Source organism: Balaenoptera physalus, assembly GCF_965194825.1.
Source record: "Balaenoptera physalus genome assembly, chromosome: 18".
Classification (NCBI taxonomy): Eukaryota; Metazoa; Chordata; class Mammalia; order Artiodactyla; family Balaenopteridae; genus Balaenoptera; species Balaenoptera physalus.
The window spans coordinates 8,621,613-8,641,316 of NC_138899.1; the positions used below are offsets into that span (position 1 = coordinate 8,621,613).

The 19,704-nt window shown below is 41.5% G+C and overlaps 2 protein-coding genes across 9 annotated transcripts in view; one reads left to right on the top strand and one right to left on the bottom strand.

Annotated features, from left to right (window-relative positions):
* Positions 1–809, bottom strand: part of BIVM (basic, immunoglobulin-like variable motif containing) — a 23,431-nt gene extending 22,622 nt beyond the window's left edge. For 6 of the 8 annotated variants that reach the window (XR_014255985.1, XM_082434654.1, XM_082434657.1 and 3 more), the window contains exon 1: positions 672–809. The gene's annotated coding sequence lies outside the window, so the exon portion shown is untranslated. Of the gene's footprint in view, positions 1–227; positions 321–671 lie in introns of those variants that run through there. The other 2 variants (XM_082434658.1, XM_082434652.1) reach the window with 2 other exon arrangements.
* A 690-nt stretch (positions 810–1,499) lies between these two features.
* On the top strand, positions 1,500–12,445 carry POGLUT2 (protein O-glucosyltransferase 2). The gene is given in 11 exon segments (XM_082434659.1): positions 1,500–1,588; positions 1,590–1,703; positions 2,929–3,134; positions 4,881–5,086; positions 5,264–5,341; positions 6,358–6,530; positions 6,652–6,889; positions 8,258–8,467; positions 9,171–9,260; positions 10,435–10,542; positions 12,206–12,445. Coding segments are annotated over 11 exon segments (1,509 nt in total). The 5' UTR covers positions 1,500–1,520; the 3' UTR covers positions 12,224–12,445.
* The last annotated feature ends 7,259 nt before the right edge of the window (positions 12,446–19,704 follow it).

Sequence of the window (19,704 nt, forward strand, 5' to 3'; positions counted from 1 at the left end):
CAATGTTCCCGGGAGAAGAGGGAGCCCCCGATTCGAGCTTTTGAATGCACGAGTTGATAGCATTACTAATGACAATTGCCGAAAAGGAAACAGTAAAGAAAACCCCCGCCCAGGCCCGCTTTGGCTGGCGGTTCCACCGGCCCATCAGAGTTTGGGGGGGCAGCAGAAAAGGTCGAGAGAAGGGGGGAAGGGGAGGAGGAGGCTCCCGGTACGATTTCGGAGCTGACCGTGACCCCTCCTGCGACCGCGCTGGCCCCGGGCGGGCGTGCAGGGGCAAGGGGACGGCCACCGCGCGTTCCGGTCCCGGGCCCTGCCGAGCGTGGCGTGGAGACTGCCGCCGGGCGGGAGCCACCGGTATCCCCGCGGTCGCTCCAAATCGGGCTTTGTTCCCGAGAGGACTCGTCCTTTCTCTCCGGACCCTTCCCTCCACCCTGCGGCCCAGCTCTTCACCCCACTTCTTCCCCGGAGGACGGGTCCCCACGCACTGGCGTCCACTCGGATGGCCACCGGGCACCGGAGAGGCCAGGACCCCCCGGCGTGCAGGCTGCGTTGGCGACGCAGAGAGCAGGTGGGCGGCGGCAGGCCTGGCCCGCGGCGCTCCAGTGCCCGGCGGAGGGCGCAGCGCACAGTCGCCGGCGGCCACCTCGGCCCCTGCCCACAGCCCGATGTACCTCTGGCCTGTCCGGTGGGGTCGGGTCTCTGCGGCCGCGGCGGAGCCCGGCACCGGTCCCGGATCACAGCTTCCAGTGCTCGGCCCGCGACGCGCCTCCGGTTACCCTGGGGCTGGCGTCTCTCGTCCCATCGGAGCGCGCGGGGACAGCGCCCTGACGGCTGTGCCGGGCGACCGATCGTCAGATATCATTGACAACACGGTCCTTTCATCGTGTTTTATACCTGCCCTCTGCACGTGCGGGGGACAGAGTGACAATTTTTTTAAAAAAATCTTAGCTGTGCCTCCAGGCCCGCGTGCCCCTCTATTGGACAGCTACTATTTATTTGTCCCCTGCAAGCGGTGACGGCAAAGTAAATAAACAAGTGAGAGATGGTAAAACCTGGCGGGATTTCCGCTAGTCCTGTCGCGAACTACACGTCCCAGGAAGCCCTGGCGCCGGACGCGTGTCCACTGCGCCATCCACTTGGAGGAGGCCTTACTCAGTCCGGGCGGACGCGCGGGCCAATCCCCTCGCCGTGCACCTTGGGCTGGAACCTGAGACGAGTTCGCCCTCAATGATGCTCCAGTTACAGAGGCAACGCAAGTTTGTTGTTATCCCGAGGAAGAGGAGCGGCGAGGTCCTTGCGCATTTCAGCAGAACTACTGGCACCTTTCAGCTGGACAAGCCAGCGCCCCGGTTGTGACCTTTCCGGGGAGACCCACGCGCCTGCCCAGCACAGCAAAGGACCCCACTTGGAGCCGCGTCTGCTGCTGCGATCGGCCGACGTGCCCCTGCCGGAGCCGCGGCTGGTTCCGTCCACCTCTTCCACTTCATTTATCTGTGGATCATTTTGAGTCCATCTTGTAAATGTTTAGCACTTTGCTGCTTTACTGCTTCTTTCTGGGGACAGTTCCAGCACTGGCCAAGACCGGCGGAAGAGAGGCGACTGAGCCCGGAGAAGAGCGAAATATGGGGACCCGGGCTCAAAGCAGCTGTGGTCCTTCCCGCGCGCTATTTTTACATCCAGGCGGTGGACACATCAGGAAATAAGTAAGTCGAGCAATGGCTCCCTGGCTATTTTGGAATGCAGTTAAAACTTACTGGTTTTCCCCTTAAGTTTTATCCGCCCAAGAACTCGTTTTTCCACAGCAGTTTAAAAATCCAGGACATTTGGGTGCTATTCACATCTGGTTGTAACTTTTTACCCCACCCAATCAATTTTTCTCTGTAGCTTTACAAATAATTTCGAATTAGCTCTTCTCCTGCCTATTTTGATAGGGATTTCCCCATGACTGGGGAACAAACTCCTGTACTTTGCTGAAAGTACTCTTTCTAATTATTTTTGCATAAACTGTTATAAGGAATTTAAACCCAGTTGTTAGAAACTGGTTGGTTTCACCTTTCTCTGTTTTCAGGTGGACCTCTGCAGGTAAGCGGGTTTTGAAACTCAAAAAAGAAAAATAAAGCACTATTTGAAACTTCAGAGTGGAGGGGGAACGTATCAAAATATGAATCTCCTATGTTTGTTACAACTTTATTTCGTTCCACTGAATTCAACGGTTAAAAGTATACTTAAAACGTATTTGTAGAATTCACTTACTTCTGAAATGATTGTCTTTTGTTTAATTGGTGGATGCTGACTGTATTTTGTAGGCAGAAAATCTTGGGACTAAGAAGTTTCCCAAAGCAAAGTTATAAATTTTGTCACTTGTCTATAAATAGTACGATTGGGGAAACTAAATACCACCTTAATCGTGACAGCCAGAGCACTCACTCCAAAAAAAACTTTTGTACAACGTCACTTGGGTGATATACTACCTACTAGCTTTTGCCCATGGCTGAGCATGATTTATAATACTGATTCTTTAAAAAAAATCTTTGAGAGAGATTTTTCAGAAAATCATTATCTTTAGAGGCACCATTTGATCACAAATTTCCAGATGGGCATGAAATAAATAGTAGGTTGATAAGACTATTTTTATATATGAAATGCATAAGTATGTTCTATGTTTACATAAATTAGTAGTCAACATATCTCCTTGCAATTTTCTAATAAAACTGTTTTATGTTATCTTGGCCATTGTAATCCTCTTCTTTTTTTCCTCTCTGATCCATCCTATTCATTCTGGTACTAAAAGCATAAGGAAAAAGAAACAAGCATATGTTAGGGGGAGAACATGGAGGAGAATAGGAAGGTTCACAGACTACAGAACATAATCTTTGCAGGGTTGTTTCTTAAAATAATCTTTATATCTCATTGTACTTCCCATCACAGATTCACATCTTCTCCGGGTGAAAAAGTGTTCCAGATTAAAATCTCAGCCCCAGATGAGCAATTCACTAGAGTGGGCGTCCAGATTCTAGACCGAAAGGATGGGTCCTTCATAGTAAGATACAGAATGTATGCGAGCTACGCAAATCTGAAGATAGAAGTCAAATTCCAAGGTCAACATGTGGCCAGGTCTCCATATATTTTAAAAGGTAATTTGGAACATAATTTTAACACAGCAGTATTTGAACACAATAATACATGTCATTTGCTCAACAAAAAGTTAGTGTGGTATTTTTTTCACTAAAAGAAAAAAATAGACATTTCCTACTTGAAAGCTAAATTGAGAGTCCTGGTATGAGAGAGAAATGCACGATTCAAATGGAAATTACAATTTGCTAAAGAGGAAAGAACATATTAATAAGAGAATTTGCTCCCTAAAGGCACAACATTAGCAAGAACAATCAAGCTATATATACGGTCATCGATGGCGCTTTCTTAGTTAGAGATATATGAATTAAGTAACTGATGAGTGTTATTGAAATTTGGTCGGTCACTTCAGGAAGAAAGAGGACTTGATGGGAGAGAGGGGGAATTGACTGTGGTTTTTTTGGTTTTGTTTCAGTGCTATTTTCCAGAGAAATTCTGTTTTCTTATACAGGATAAGAGTACAACGTTCTTACCTAGAGCCATATCATTCCCTCTCAGCAGAGACAGTACCCTAAAATATTAGAGAAACAGGGTGTATACAGACACACGAATCTTCCTTGTCCCCTTGCTCCACGAAAGGCAAACGTTTTTCTAGAAAGTGCCTCCGTTTCTTCCCCACACTCCACCAGGACCACACAGTACCATATAACCTGCTAACCTTAAAAAGATGTCCCATTGTCTACTACTGCCTGGGTCAGGTGACAGTCTGAGAATCATAGAAATAAATGACAGTAAAATCTCAATTCAGATTCTATACTATGTTAGTATTATTTCTATAAACATGTAATTAATTCATTATAATATTAATGAAATGGGTGTTTTGAGGATTACTTTGCTTCTTTATATTTTCTTTAAAAAAAAATATTATACTAAACATAGTAGGGGTGTTTTATTTATTTGTATTGGTTGTTTTTGTTGGCTTTTTTGTTTTTGCCTCACCTCAAGGTTTGCAGTATCTTAGTTCCCCCACCAGGGATCGAACCCAGGCCCCGGCAGTGGAAGCATGGAGTCCTAACCACTGAACCGCCAGGGAATGCCCATTTGTATTGTTACTTATGATGATTTATCCATTGAGAAAAGTACCTTAGACACTTTAAGAACTAGTTTGTATAATAGACCATTGAAATATAAATTTCTTATCATTTTGTCTTTCATTAAAACAGGTATACTTCTCTGATATCCTTTTACCAATGTTTGGTTATTCTTAAGTACACAAAACATAAAGAGTAATGCTTTGCCATACAGCAGAAACTAACACAACATTGTAAAGCAATGACACTCCAATAAAAATTAATTTAAAAAAAAAAGAGTAATGGACTATGGGAACTTCCCTGGTGGTCCAATGGTTAAGACTCTGCAGGAGGCATGGGTTCGATCCCTGGTCAGGGAACCTAAGATCCTACAGGCCGCACCGCCAAAAAAAAAAAAAAAAAAAAAAAAAGAGTAATGGACTATGGTAGCCACTTAGAGCAAAAAGTAGCACCGTTGGCTTTCTTTTGAACTCGTGCCAAGTGGGCCTGACTGTGAAAATATCGTAACACCTATCTGTGAAGAGCGGTCAGAACAGACTTAACTTGAGATACACCAGAGTAATAAAAATGTTTTTCTTTTTAAAATATGTTTTCCATCAAATTGCCTTCCCTATCTAACTGGGCAAAACTTGTGAAGTCATATTACAAATATTTGTTACATGTTTCAAATGCTGAGTGAAATTATTACTGTATACTTTGTTCCTTGTGTGTAATTAGGGCCAGTTTACCATGAGAATTGTGACTGTCCTTTGGAAGACAATGCAGCCTGGCTACGGGAGATGAACTGCCCAGAAACCATTACTCAAATTCAGAGAGATCTGGCACATTTCCCTACCATTGATCCAGAAAAGATTGCAACAGAAATCCCGAAAAGATTTGGACAAAGACAGAGCTTGTGTCATTATACCTTGAAGGATAACAAGGTACAATTCATGACGGAGGTTTGCTTGCCTTAGTGATTTTTGATTTTGACCATTTGGCTACAACTAGCTACATAGTTTTATTAAAAATCATTCTGCAGATCATTGTGATAAGATTGATCTCAGTGGAGTCAGCGGGTACTTTTAGACTAACAGAATAAACATTCAATTCTCTTCTAGGTTTATATCAAGACTCACGGTGAACATGTAGGTTTTAGAATTTTCATGGATGCCATACTACTTTCTTTGACTAGAAAAGTAAGTATTTCTTTTCTCAGATGTATAATAGACAATTTGAGCCCAATTTTACACTATAATTTTTCAAAGTAAAATTAATAACAATACCAGGGTTGTTCTATTCTGGACCCTTAAGTACTATATACTATTCTGAAGTTTTATGTCAGGTAGTGTACCTGTATTAGTCTCCTAGGGATGCTGTAACAAAGTACTGTAAACTGGGTGGCTTAAAAACAACAGCAATTTGTTCTCTCACAATTCTGGAGGCTAGAAGTCCGAAATCAAGGTGTCAGCAAGGCAGTGCTTCCTCTAAAACCTACAGGGGGGATCCTTTCTTGGCTCTTCCTAGTTTCTGGGGGTGCCCGGCAATCCTTGGTGTTCCTGGTTTGCAGCTGCATCACTCCGCTCTGTTGTCACATGGTGTTATCCTTGTGTGTTTTGACATCTTCATCTCTTCTCACAAGGACACCAGTCATACTGGATTAAGGGTCCACCCTATTCCAGTAGGATCTCATCTTAACTAAATACATCTGCAGCAGCCCTATTTCCAAATAAGGTCATTCTGAGATACTGGGGTTTAGGACTTCAGCATATCTTTTGGGGGGATACACTCAACCCCAAACAGTATATTATAGATGAAAATACCTGGGACTTCCCTGGTGGTCCAGTGGGTAAGACTCCGCGCTCCCAGTGCAGGCGGCCTGGGTTCGATCCCTGGTTGGTGAACTAGATCCCGCATGCCGCAGTGACGATCCCACGTGCCGCAATGAAGATCCCGCGTGCCGCAACTAAGACCCAGTGCAGCCAAAATAATAAATAAATAAGTAAATATTTTTAAGAAAAGAGGATACTTTACAGTAAAATCATTTTGGTACTAAACCTACTTTGAGCCTAAAGGAGACTTGCCATATGCTAAATCCTGTCCCTGGGTGTAGTGTGCTTTAGCAGGGTTTTAGTGGAGTTTTGACAATGATAGTGAAATGGCTGATATGAAAAACTTTACCATCATTTTAACCATCTTGGCTTTCTTTTCCTAGGTGAAGATGCCCGATGTGGAGTTTTTTGTTAATTTGGGAGACTGGCCTTTGGAAAAAAAGAAATCCGATTCAAACATCCATCCGATCTTTTCCTGGTGTGGCTCCACAGATTCCAAGGATATCGTGATGCCTACCTACGACCTGACTGACTCTGTCCTCGAGACCATGGGCCGGTGAGAGACGGGTCCCAGACGACCCAGAGCCTAGGTTTTCTTTCCTTGGTGAGTTCTTTCCCAACAACCCTTGCAGTGTGATGGTTTGGGAGAAAACTCTGTTGCACTCTCTGTCTTCCAGAGTCAGTCTGGATATGATGTCTGTGCAAGCCAACACGGGTCCTCCCTGGGAAAGCAAAAACTCCACAGCTGTCTGGAGAGGGCGAGACAGCCGAAAAGAGAGACTTGAGTTGGTTAAACTCAGCAGAAAACACCCGGAACTCATAGATGCTGCTTTCACCAACTTTTTCTTCTTTAAACATGATGAGAGCCTGTATGGTCCCATTGTGAAACACATTTCATTTTTTGATTTCTTCAAGGTATGACATCATCCGTGGCCAATCCTTTGTGCTTTTCCAAATACCTGCATTTGGGGGCGGGAAATTGAGGCCTGTAAATTACAGGGGGTGGGAGAGGTGAACACAACATTTTAGAAACAGTAAGGAATGGAGCCCCGGGGACTAACCAGTTCCTAGGGGGGCAACCTGGGTTGTACTCAGTACCTAGACCTGATGTTAGATAGGCACCACAGGAGCTTGGGACCTGGGTAGAGCTATAATTTTTCCCCCAACTGACCCTCAAGAAAAGCACATTTCGGCTCTGTATCCTTTTTTATTAATAAATACATGTAAGTAATTTTACAAATATTTCTCCCCAGAGCCATAGCATCACAACAGACTAAAGAAGAAATATAAACCAGGTGTCTCTTATCGGGCCTTCCGGTAGGGAAGTGACTTGGAATCCATCCAAACGCTCTGCCCAGGGACTCTGGGGATTGCTACACACTTTCTGTGTCTAGAATGTGGACTGTTCCCTGTTTCCGCAGGATGGATCCTTTCTCTGACAACTCCCCTTTTTCAAGCAGTGGGATACTGCCCTGATCTCTAGACCACTGAGGGGTTTTGAAGCCCCATGTGGTGAAGGGAAAAGTGGGCCAAAAAGTAGTCAGCTGTCTCCTGCAGGTGGGAAGGCCAGTGATTAGTTGTCTGTGCTGTAAATGGCCTGATTTTCTTCTGATGGGTTACCTGGTACGAGGAAGACCTAAAGAAGGCCATAAGTTGAATTGTCTGTGTTTCTTCCACATGCATATCACAGAAATTTTGGAAAGAAATGGGAGATTTGATACCAAATCAAATCTGCTACCAGCCATCCCGCCTCAGAGGGTGTTTTGTCAGACCTTTGCTTTGTTTCTACCTGTTGAATTTGCTACAGCTAAAGACTGTTGACTACCACAGTGCTATAAACATTTTGATTCATAGATGTTCTTGCCCCAGAGCTTGTTAATTTCATTAAAACTTGCATGTGGCCACCTGACGTTAAAAGGTAACGCAGCATAGAATGTGCCATCGTGAGGTGCTCATGTGCCATCAAGAAAGTAGTAAAGGGATTACAGAGTCACGATAAATCTTTCCTTAGGTTGTAGCCTTAGGACAACAGTTTTATAATTTTATTGGCTGCCCCACCGGTAGCCTTGTGGACCCTTTTTGAAACTTGGGAGAACATCAAAATGTGCCCTTAGCTCTAGGTCAGCATGTTATATATAATAGCGCTTACTAAGTGGTGGAGGCCAAGGGCAAAATCTGGCCAGTTTGTATCTGAGGTTTGATGTGTGGAAAGAGAAGGAGAATAAAGAAGAGTGGGAAAAAGGAAATTTAATGGAGGTTCTTCTACTTTACTGCTGTTTGCAGCATAAGTATCAGATAAACGTCGATGGCACCGTTGCAGCCTATCGCCTACCATATCTGCTAGTAGGTGACAGTGTGGTGCTGAAGCAGGACTCCATCTACTATGAACACTTTTATAATGAACTGCAGCCCTGGAAACACTACATTCCAGTTAAAAGCAACCTGAGCGATCTCCTAGAAAAACTTAAATGGGCAAAAGATCACGATGAAGAGGTAAGGTCAGTCTCTTTGTACCCCAGTTATCATGGGTTCATTTTCAATGTCTTGTGCCTGGAAAGCATTCGGGATGCTTAGATGTAGACCCTTACCTGTAAATGGGAAGCCACCTCCCCGCGGATAGCACAGATCCCTTCAGGGCAAACACAGGCCTAGTGGCTTGGATTAGCTGTGTCCACTCTGCACATGACACAGAAAGCTAAACCTTGGCCTTGATTATGCTCTCTCTTTTAGTCAGTTTGATTTGAGCCCCAAGCACTGCCTCACCTCCTCTAGCAATATGAAAATGAAGATGGCCAGCCTGGCAGGAGGAAAAACTAACTGTGCTATGGATTAAAACGAGGGATTGCACGAAAGAAGCATCAAACTAATTGTCTGCTGAAAATTGTTAAGGCAGTGCATTAAGCTTCATCTTACATTTACTTTGCAAAGTCATTGTTAGTTCAATTATTGTATGCCTTTTCTCTCCAAGAGAGGCCAATTCTAGAAGGCCCAATATGACTTCTCAAACTTTCGAGTCTTAAAATCGTCCCTTTGATTTGAACAAACATACTCTGTTAAATGTTCCCTTTACCGCACAAGACCCCAAAGATATTTTTTCCACTGTTGTCCCACTAAAACGTACTCTGAAGATCAGTTAGCATATGTCTGTATGGGGAAAAATATGTTTCATTAAAGGATATTATTCTTGTTCCCACAGGCAAAGAAGATAGCAAAAACAGGACAAGAATTTGCAAGAAATAATCTCATGGGTGATGACATATTCTGTTATTATTTTAAACTTTTCCAGGTCAGTATTTTCTAAGAAAATAGACATACTTGTAATAGGTCATGTTAGTAGCAAGTAATATTTCACTTAACAATTTCTAATAGTATATTCATTAAGGAGATATATGTATACCTCTGTAGGCAAAAATCAGGGATAAATATTAAATAATAATGAAAATAGTAGAAAGCCAAAGATTAGCTAATGGAGAATGCTACAACCTTAAAAGAAAAGTATTAATGTTAGAACCATGTGGTATGTGGTTAGAAAATTGGCTTCTGATCCTACAGAGTTACTGTGTGTGGATTCATATTTCCTCTCTGTACAATATTGCTGCTGCCTTACCGTTTCTTTTTCTATACAGTGCAAGGTATGTTTGGACCTGTTGTGCTGACCCCATATGGGCCATGACTTTTCTTGGAAATTGTTTTTATGGACCTACCCATTTAGGCATTGTAATCAGAGCGTATCTGACAATTTGAAAGGCTCTTTTTTTAAAAAAAAAAATGCAGTAGTAAACAAGTAATTGGCTAATAATAGTACTAGATCTAAGTTAAAATTTTTTTAATTCATAATTGCAGAATTGCAGATATTGAGCCCCGTGTCTCAGGCTCTGCTGCAGAACAAAGTTGGTCATTCCTGGTCCCTTCCCCCTTTATAACCTTTCCTAGGGGATGGTGAAATATGTAAACTGAAGAAGGAGCTGGGGGGACGTACTATTTGAATTCCTGAAGAGCCACAGGGTAGAGTTCATTCATTCAACTCACATTTTTCGAGCCTAAGCACCTCGGCCAGAGCTTAGCCCAGAGCAAGCACATGATGAATGAAGATGCAACTGAGGCTGTACCAGCCATGGTGGGTCAGGCAGAAATAGTCTGTCCTCAGATTCTCAGTCTAGGGAAGATGGGGAGCACAGTTATTTTCGCTACATGGCAGAAGGTCAGAAAAAAATACCATACGAGTCATATCACTGAAGCGTAGACTAAGGAGTGGTCCCTTAGAAATAGGCAGCCCAAAGGTCAGCCGCCTCTCAGAAGCTCTGTTGTTGGGCTTTTAAGGGGAATATGGAGGACCTTGCATATCACCACTTGACACATGAGTTAAGTGGACTGTGCCCTAGCAGACTCCGGCGTATCTAATTTGGTAAGTGGACGTTAAGTGATATATAAGGCCTGTTTTTGTATTGTTTCCTATACAGGAATATGCCAGTTTACAAGTGAGTGAGCCCCAAATCCGGGAGGGCATGAAGAGGGTAGAACCACAGACCGAGGATGACCTCTTTCCTTGCACATGCCATACGAAGAAGGTAACCAGAACTCACCTTCTAGCCAGTGTCAGAGTAAGAACTAACAGTGATCCGACTCTTCATTCATTCCTTTCCTCGTTCAGTCAGGCAACAGCTACCTGAATTCCTCCTGGAGCCTCCAAGCAATTCATTCTAGCAGAGGCAGATAAAATAGATCCCAACAAGGCAAAAGGCAAGCGCTAAGATGCAGTGAAGTGAGCTCTCAGCAAAGTGGAGGGAAGCCTTTTTCACTGTGAGAATTCACATCACGTGGCATTTGAATAGATGTTTACAGTTTGAAAAGTGTTTTCACACCTGTCATCTAAGAGCTTCATCTCCCTGTGTGATTTTTTCCTGCAGAGTTCGTCATCCCAGTTTAGAGATGGAAAAATGTATAACCGTCATTATTCATGTTAACAGAGTATTCATTTAAAAGCAATCTCGGTTGATACCACTACATACTGATTTTGTTTATAAAAGGCAGGTCACATATGGACTTGGCAGGCTGAAGAGGACCTTACAGGTCACCCAGTAAATGCCTTCATTTTATAGTTAACAAAACAGAGCCCAAGGAAGAGTTTAGCTCAGAATCATCTATACCTGGATTATAGCAAAGCAAGAACCAAAAGCCGGTGTATCACCTTCAAATTGTGTGCCTAATTGTGCGTAAAGACAGTGTGATGGGTTGGGGGGGGGGGCGGTGATTATAGGTATTTTTCATTTGAAGGAATATATATTGTATAAAGTTATTATATGTATTATACATATATATAAAATATGCTGGCTTGACATTATTTTAAGCGACAGCACCATGTCTCTGAATGGACAAACTCAGAACTGTGGCATTGGAACCACAGTTGAGAGCGCAGATTTGGCAATTATTATGTCTGCCTCTCAAAGGGGCTTAAAAGGAATAAGGTGACTACCAGCCCCGACGGTGTGACGAAGCCAGCTCATACAAGTTCACAGATGGTTAAATATTTAGGACTTTTTCACAGGGGTTAAATTTTGGTAGCTTGGAATCCACCTGGTGGAAGTATTTACACCATGACAACAGTACATGCTACAGATCAGTTTTGGTTGTCTGTTTTGTTTTGGGGGGGAACTGATTTGCCACTAACTGGCTCTCAGAAGTGATACATCATCAGCATGAATTCCTCTCAGTGCTGCAAGGCCATAAAACCAGTGAAAGCCAGTGACAAAACAGAAATTGCCAGAATCGAAACGTGCTCCCGCATGGAGTTAGCGATTTGATATCAGAACGCTTCTGTTGGCTCCAAATGAAAGTGGGCAGCTCCCTTTCTCCACTCCTCGTTTTAAATTTTTATCTCTAAGTGACTTTGAGGGGTGCCAAATGATTCCCCTGATTCATAGAAGTTAGGGACTAGAATGATAGCTTTGTTTATTTTTTGCCCATTGTCTACTCTAGCCGTTCACTGATACCATTCCTAACGCAAGCCTTTTACCATAATACAGACCCTTAGATGTTCAGGTTCCCCACCAATGTGACTTTACCCTTGGGTGATTCCAAATAATAGTCCTAAAAGCCTCTAGAAATAACTTGGCTTTTTTTTTTTTCCCCTTCTTTCATCTTTACGGGAAAATAATTAATAGACTAATGTAAGCCTTCTTGACTCGTAGAAGACTTCCTGATGGCTCTAAATATTTTGTTTCTTAATTGCAGACCAAAGATGAACTCTGATACGCAAAATACCTTTCCTTCAAATAATGGTGCTCTGAAGACTCTTCTTAACTGAAAAGAAGAAGAATGTCTTTTAAATATTAATTCCATGGACAATATAAAATCTGCTCTGTGATTGTCTGGATTATGAAGATATGTTTCTTCTTATTATGCAGTATTCCCGTGACTGACCTTTAAAGCACATTTTTAGAATTTTATAATAAAAGCACTTTTATTTTAAAAGGCTGTGTTGTGCTAATTGTTAGCTGTGTTTGGACCATGGAGCCTTAAAAAGAGAGGGTGTCTGGGTCCTGGACTCAGAGTGAAGCGTCACAGAAGCCCCACCTACCCACACATGGCGTTTACATGAGAAAACAATAAACCTCTGTCTTTTTTTTTTTTTTTCTTAAAGATTTTTTTGATGTGGACCATTTTTAAAGTCTTTATTGAATTTGTTACAATATTGCTTCTGTTTTTTTATGTTTTGGTTTTCTGGCCACGAGGCATGTGGGATCCTAGCTCCCCGACCAGGGATCAAACCCACATCCCCTGCATTGGAAGGCAACGTCGTAACCACCGGACCACCGGGGAAGTCCCTAAACCTCTGTCTTGTTTACACTATTATTTTGGATAATCAGTCCCTCACAGCCAAACCTAATTCTAACTAATACATCTTCCAAGGCTTTTCTTAATCTGGCCTCTGCCTGTATCTTTAATCAAATCTCTCACAGCTTCCTAATGCGTACCCTGTAGTCCAGCAAAATCAATCCCCGTTCCTTCTGTGCCTTGTTCCTTACCTTCCTTGTACATGCTTCCCCTTGGTCTGGAATGCCGTGACCCTCTTCGTCCTCTGGCTTAGATATTCTTCAGTGCTCATTGCAGGAATCACTCCCCTGAATCTCTCCGTCTGTGTACTTGTATCGTCTTTTCCCTCCTCTGGGGTCATGATCTAAATTGTAGTCTCTCTCCCTGACCAGATGTTAAGCAACTTGATTACAGAGACCGTGCTCTTCTTCTGTTTCATAGTGTGCCTGAAACTAGAAAAATGCAATAAGTATTAAATGGATGAATGAATGACTGAATGAAAATTACCCTGAAATGTGATTAAGAGAATTAAAAAGGAACTTGAAATCCTAACACTGAACAGTAGCATATGGCCCACAAATTCCTTTCCTGTTTCCCTTCTACCCATCTTCCAGTTAAATAATGTGTTATAAATTTTTTAAATTGTGAAATGTTTCATATACACAAAAGTATATAAAACATAAACCTCCAGCTTAAAAATAACTATAAGAACACACTCATGTAACTACTGACAAAGAATCCTGAACCTTCTTGGCCCATCTGCATTTCCTTGTAAAGTCTAGTCTGCTGGCGATTCTTGGTGTTCCCTGGCTTATGGACACATCCCTCCAATCTTTGCCTCTGTCATCACATGGTCTTTCCCGCTGTCTCCGTATCTTCTCTTCTGTCCCTTATAAAGACACTCGTCATTGGCTTTAGGGCCCACTCTTAAGTAAGTCCAAGATGATTTCATCTTGGGAGTTTTAATTACATATGCAAAGACCCTGTTTCTAAGCAAGGTCACATTTCAAAGTAGTCAGGTTAGGACTTGGACAAATCTTTGGGGGCCCACTATTTACCCACTACATCTTCTAAAAACATTCCTTTTGAAACTAAGAACAACATAAGGATTCCCACCATCACACACTCCATTCCACCTAATGCTGGACGTCTGAGCTAGCACAGTAAATCTAGAAAAGAAGGAGAAAGTTGAGGATTGAAAAACAATAAAATTATCATTAAAAGCAGATGATAGGGGACTTCCCTGGTGGTGCAGTGGTTAAGACTCTATGCTCCCAACGCTGGGGGCCTGGGTTCCGGTTCAATCCCTGGTCAGGGAACTAGATTCCACATGCATGCTGCAACTAAGGAGCCCGCCTGCCACAACTAAGGCCCAGCGCAAACAAATAAATAAATATTAAAAAGAAGAAAAACAGGTGATAGGCTATGGTACACAGAAAATCCAAATGAATCTACAGATAAGTTGTTGGAATTAACAAGAAAAGTTGGCATTTGCTGGGCTTCCCTGGTGGCGCAGTGGTTGAGAATCCGCCTGCCAATGCAGGGGACACAGGTTCGATCCCTGGTCCAGGAAGATCCCACATGCCACGGAGCAACTAAGCCCGTGCGCCACAATTACACAGCCTGTGCTCTAGAGCCAGCAAGCCACAACTACTGAGCCCGTGAGCCACAACTACTGAGCCCGCGAGCCACAACTACTGAGCCCGCATGACACAACTACTGAAGCCCACATGCCTAGAGCCCGTGCTCTGCAACAAGAGAAGCCACCACAATGAGAAGCCCACTCACCGCAACGAAGACCCAACGCAGCCTAAAATAAATACATTTTTTTTTAAAGTTGGCATTTGCTAAATACAAAACTAGTATATAAAATTCACTTGTATTTTAATATACCAACTAGTAACAGAAATAAAAATGTTTAAGGTAAAATTTACAGTAGCTCTGAAAACTATGACGTAATTATTCGAGGAATTAAATCTAGCAAAAAGGGCCAAGATCTTTATAGAGGAAATTATGAAATCTTTTTAAAAAGTAGTTAAATCGAAAGATATTATCTGTCCATGGATTGGCAGACTCAATATTAAAGATGTCAACCTTTCCCAACATAATATAGAGTCAATGTATTCCCAACCTAAACATACTCTGCCCCTTTTTCTGTGGAACTTTATAAAATTTCCTAAAAAAATGTATGGACCCGCAAAGTCCAAGAAAAATTAAACACTTTTGAGGAAGTATGAATTGCAAGAACTTTCCCACCGTATAGCAAGACACTTTATAAAGCTATAGAATTTGAGACCATGTGATACTGCTGCAGGGATAGAAAAAAATAGAGCAATACCTGAGAGCAATGCATAAACAGACTGGAAACTTGATCTGTGATCCAGAACTACAGAGAGTTGGAAAAAGGTTCACATTTCAGTGAATGGAGCTGGGACTGTGTAGTGTATTAATGATTCTGATTCCAATTTCAGTGTGTGGTGGTTCTCCCCACACCACCAGGCTACTTTCCAACACCAGTTGGGTGTCCAACAATTCAACTCAATTCTGACACACTACCCAGAGATAGCATCAGATTCCTCAGGTTAACGGCTCAGTCCTTCACTTCAGATGCCAATCACAAGTCCAGGCTGCCACCTGTGCTTCCAGCCGACTGGCTATAAATCAGAGGTGCTCACAACCCCTTCCATGGGTTCAATTAATTTGCTAGAGCAGCTCACAGGACTAAGGAAACCAGGTTAGTCACTAGACTACCAGTTTATTACAAAGGATTTTAGAAATATAAAAATCAACATCCAGATGAAGAGATACACAGAGCAAGGGCCCAAGCAAAGGAACTTCTGTCCTCATGGAGTTTGGGGCCAGGCTTAATGACTTGTGGAAGCATCTAGGTCACCAACCTGAAAATTCTTCGAACTCCACCCTTTTGGGTTTTTGTGGAGCCTTCATTACATAGGCATGATTGATGAAATCATTGGCCAGCCCCCTCCCTTCCCCAGAGCAGGATAGGAGGATGCTAAAAGTTCCAACGCTCTAATCACATGGTTGTTTCTCTTGGCAACCAGCTCCCATCTTTTGGTACTTTCCAAAAGTCAACTCATTAACATAACAAAAGACCTCTTCATTGCTCTGTTGCTTCAGCAATTCCAAAGGTTTTAGGAGCTCTGTGCCAGAAATAGGACAAAGGAAGACAAAATACGTATTACTTATTATAAATCATAATGTCACAGATATCCATATATGGAAGAAAAACAATTGGATCCCCAGCATACACTCTATCCAAAGATAATTCCAGGAGGGTTAGTGACAAAAGGCAAAACATAATATAGGTGGGCTTCCCTGGTGGCGCAGTGGTTAAGAATCCGCCTGCCAATGCAGGGGACACGGGTTCGAGCCCTAGTCCGAGAAGATCCCACATGCCTTGGAGCAGCTAAGCCCGTGAGCCACAACTACTGAGCCTGCGCTCTAGAGCCCGCGAGCCACAACTACTGAAGCCCACGTGCCACAACTACTGAAGCCTGCGGGCCTAGAGCCCGTGCTCCACAACAAGAGAAGCCACCGCAATGAGAAGCCCACGCACCGCAGGGAGGAGTGGCCCCCCGCTCGCCGCAACTAGAGAAAGCCCGCGTGCAGCAACAAAGACCCAACGCAGCCAAAAATTAATAAATTAATTAATTTTAAAAAAACATAATATTTGTAATTAGCAAAGAGGCTGTCTCTGCATTATAGTAGTATAATAGTAGTATGCTGGCAGCTGCAGTGGCTGAAGAATTATTAATTCCTTCACTTTGTGGCTCTGATAAATTAAGCCTTATAACTTATTATCAAAAAATGCCAACTCCAGAAGTTTCTGGAACATGTGTTTCTCATTGTACAAAACTGTTTTTCTTCACCCTGAGAAGCTTGCCATTTTAATCCGTCACAGTGGCACTTCCATAAATGGCCCGTATGTTCCTTGGACCTCAAATGACACATTAGCATAGCAGGAATTCCTCTGTCAACACTGCCCCTTGTAAAAATAAGTGAAAAGTAGGTTCTGACAGGGTGGTATTCATACTATATCTCTGCTTGTCTTATAAATCTTTTGTTTAAATGAACAGAGTTGAGATTCCAGTAAGGAACTCAGGAGGACTGACTTTGGTTGCTGAACTTGGAGACTGTGACCTATTGATGGATGATTAACTTGACAAGTCTCCTCTGTCAGTGTGTTTCAAAGTTTGGTTTAGAGAACCAGATTTTCAGTTTGAACATTTGAATTAGGGTATAAGAAATTGAATTGAAAGCTTCATATGCTCATATAAACGTACATAAATTTTTCCCTCCCCAAAAACATTTTTCTGTAACAATTTTTCACTCAGCAATAAATTATGGCTCTCTTTCCATAATCTTACATTTTTCTTAAGAAGAATATTTTGGATATGAAGAGAGGACGTGGCTGTAAAGGTGTGGTGTAAGGGTTGCTTGTGATTATAGATCAGTCCTATATCTTCATTAGAGAGCTGGTTACATAAATATACACGTATGATAAAGCTACATAGAGCTACACACACACACACACACACACACGTGCACCTGAATGCATATAGAGTTGATGAAATCTGAATAAGCTCTGTGAATTGTATAATGTCAAGCTCCTGGTTTTGATACTTTTTTAACTTCCCATGAATATATAATTATTTCAAAATGAAATTTTATTTTTAATAAAATTTCAAAAGTAATACATGCTCATAATAACAAAAAATCAACTTCTTCCAATCCCTACCTTCTTCTCAGTAGAACACCTGTTAAAAAGTAGATTTTCAGACATTTTTTGGATCCATAAACTTGGAGGTTAGGTCCATCAAGGACCCAGATCACAATAATTTATCTTCTCCATCCTTTCTGCTAGGTAGGAAGGATTGTTTCTAATTTTCAGCTCTTCTAAAAAGAAGGCTGCCTGCTGGTAGTACGATGGGATAAATTTCTCAAAGTGAATTAATGAAGCAATGGGTAACTTAAATGTTTATAGATAAAGCAAAGCAGAGAGAGACTATACAAACTATTCTCCCATTACTAGGGTTTTAAAATCCCATTTTTCTATATAGTCAGCAACACTAGGTATTATTCATCTTTTTCATTTTTGTCAATTTGAATACAAAAATTGTTTTTAAAAATATTACCCTGATTATTTATGAAATTGACTACCTTTTTTTTCCTTGTCTTTGACTTTTCGGCCTTGTCAAATTTTCAATTTAAAAAATTTTTTCTTACTGATTTTTTTCAACTCTTTATATATTATGGACATCAACGCTTTCTATTATGTTTGCTGCAAATGTCTCCCAGTCTTTTTTGTCCTTTGACTTTGCTCACAATGCCTATATAAATATAGATGTTCTTAATTTTTATGTGGTCAGATCTGTCCATTGTAACTTTATAATTTCTTGGCTTTGCATCTTACATAGAAAGACCTTCTCACCTTGAGATATAAAGAACATTTTCCAAATTATTTTAAAATACGATCCTGTAAATTTTTAGGATCTTTTGATATCAGTAAAGATCCCTTCTTACTGTTCTTCTTAAGATTGTTCTCAAATTTTTTTTGTCTATTCTTCCAGTTGAACTTTAAAATCATTGTAAAAATTCCAAGTGAAATTTCATTAATTTGAATAGTTGATGAAACTAAAATGTCTATTGTGTTTTCCTATCAGGAAAGTGGTGCATATTTCCATTTATTCAGGTCTTTTTTGGGGAGGGGGTTGGCTCTTAAGTAAAATTTTATGTTTTTTCATATAAGATCTTGAATGTTTTACATTATGTTTTTTCTTGGGTAGTTTCTACAATTGTTTCTATTTTGCTTAGGCTTTTTTTAAAAATTATATTTTTCTAGCTAGTTATTTAACATGTTTAAGAAAACTGTAGTTTTTCTGTCCTGTACCCAACTACATACTGCACTATTTTATCAGATCTAATAAACTTCACTTGATTTTCTCAAAGAATCATATCTGAAAATAATGACAGGGTATCTTCTTTACCATATTTATAATTTTATTTATTTTCCAGCCTTATCGCATTGAGTGGGACTTCTAGCACAATGTTGAATAATTGTGGTGATAACAAACATTCTTATCTTGTTTCAGACTTCAGAGGTGCATTCGTCAGGGTCCTCCAGAGAAACAACCATTAGGTTGTGTGTATACAGAGAGATTTAAGGACTGGCTCACGCCTGATTATGAAGGCTGGCAATTCCACATCTGTGGTTCAAGTCTGAAGGCCGTCAGGCTGGAATTCTAGGCAAGACCTATGTTGCAGTTCAAAGCGGAAGGCTGTCTGCTGGCAGAATTCCCTCTCACACTGGGGATGTCAGTCTTCTGTTCTCTTCAGTTCTTCGACACATTATGGAGGGCAACTGACTTCATTCATTATGGAGTCCACTGATTTCAGTGTTAATCTCATCCCACAGCACACAGAAAATCCAGAGTAATATCTGGCCACATATCTGGGCCCCTTGGTCCAACCAAGTTCACACATAAAAGTAACCATCACAAATGGATTTTATTCAACAAGTATTTATTAAGCACCTAATATGTGCCAGACATTGTATTAGTTTCTGGGCATACAACAGGGAACAGTCACTATCTCTTCTGAAAGAAGAATGAAATAAACCAGTAAAAATAAATAAATTAGCAGCACAATTAAGGACTGATAAATAAAACCAGTTATTACAGAGAGAAAGTGGGCTGGGTGGTGGTGACTACTTTAGACTGGGTGACCAAAGATGCTACTGTTTTCACTGTTAAGCAAAATGTTTGTTATGGTTTATGATAAACAACCACTATTAAAATACGAAATTTCCAATTACTAACTTATTAAAAAGGAAGAGCATTAAAATCTTATTAAATGCTTTTTAGGCATCTATTTAAATGTTTGAGTTTTATTTTAAT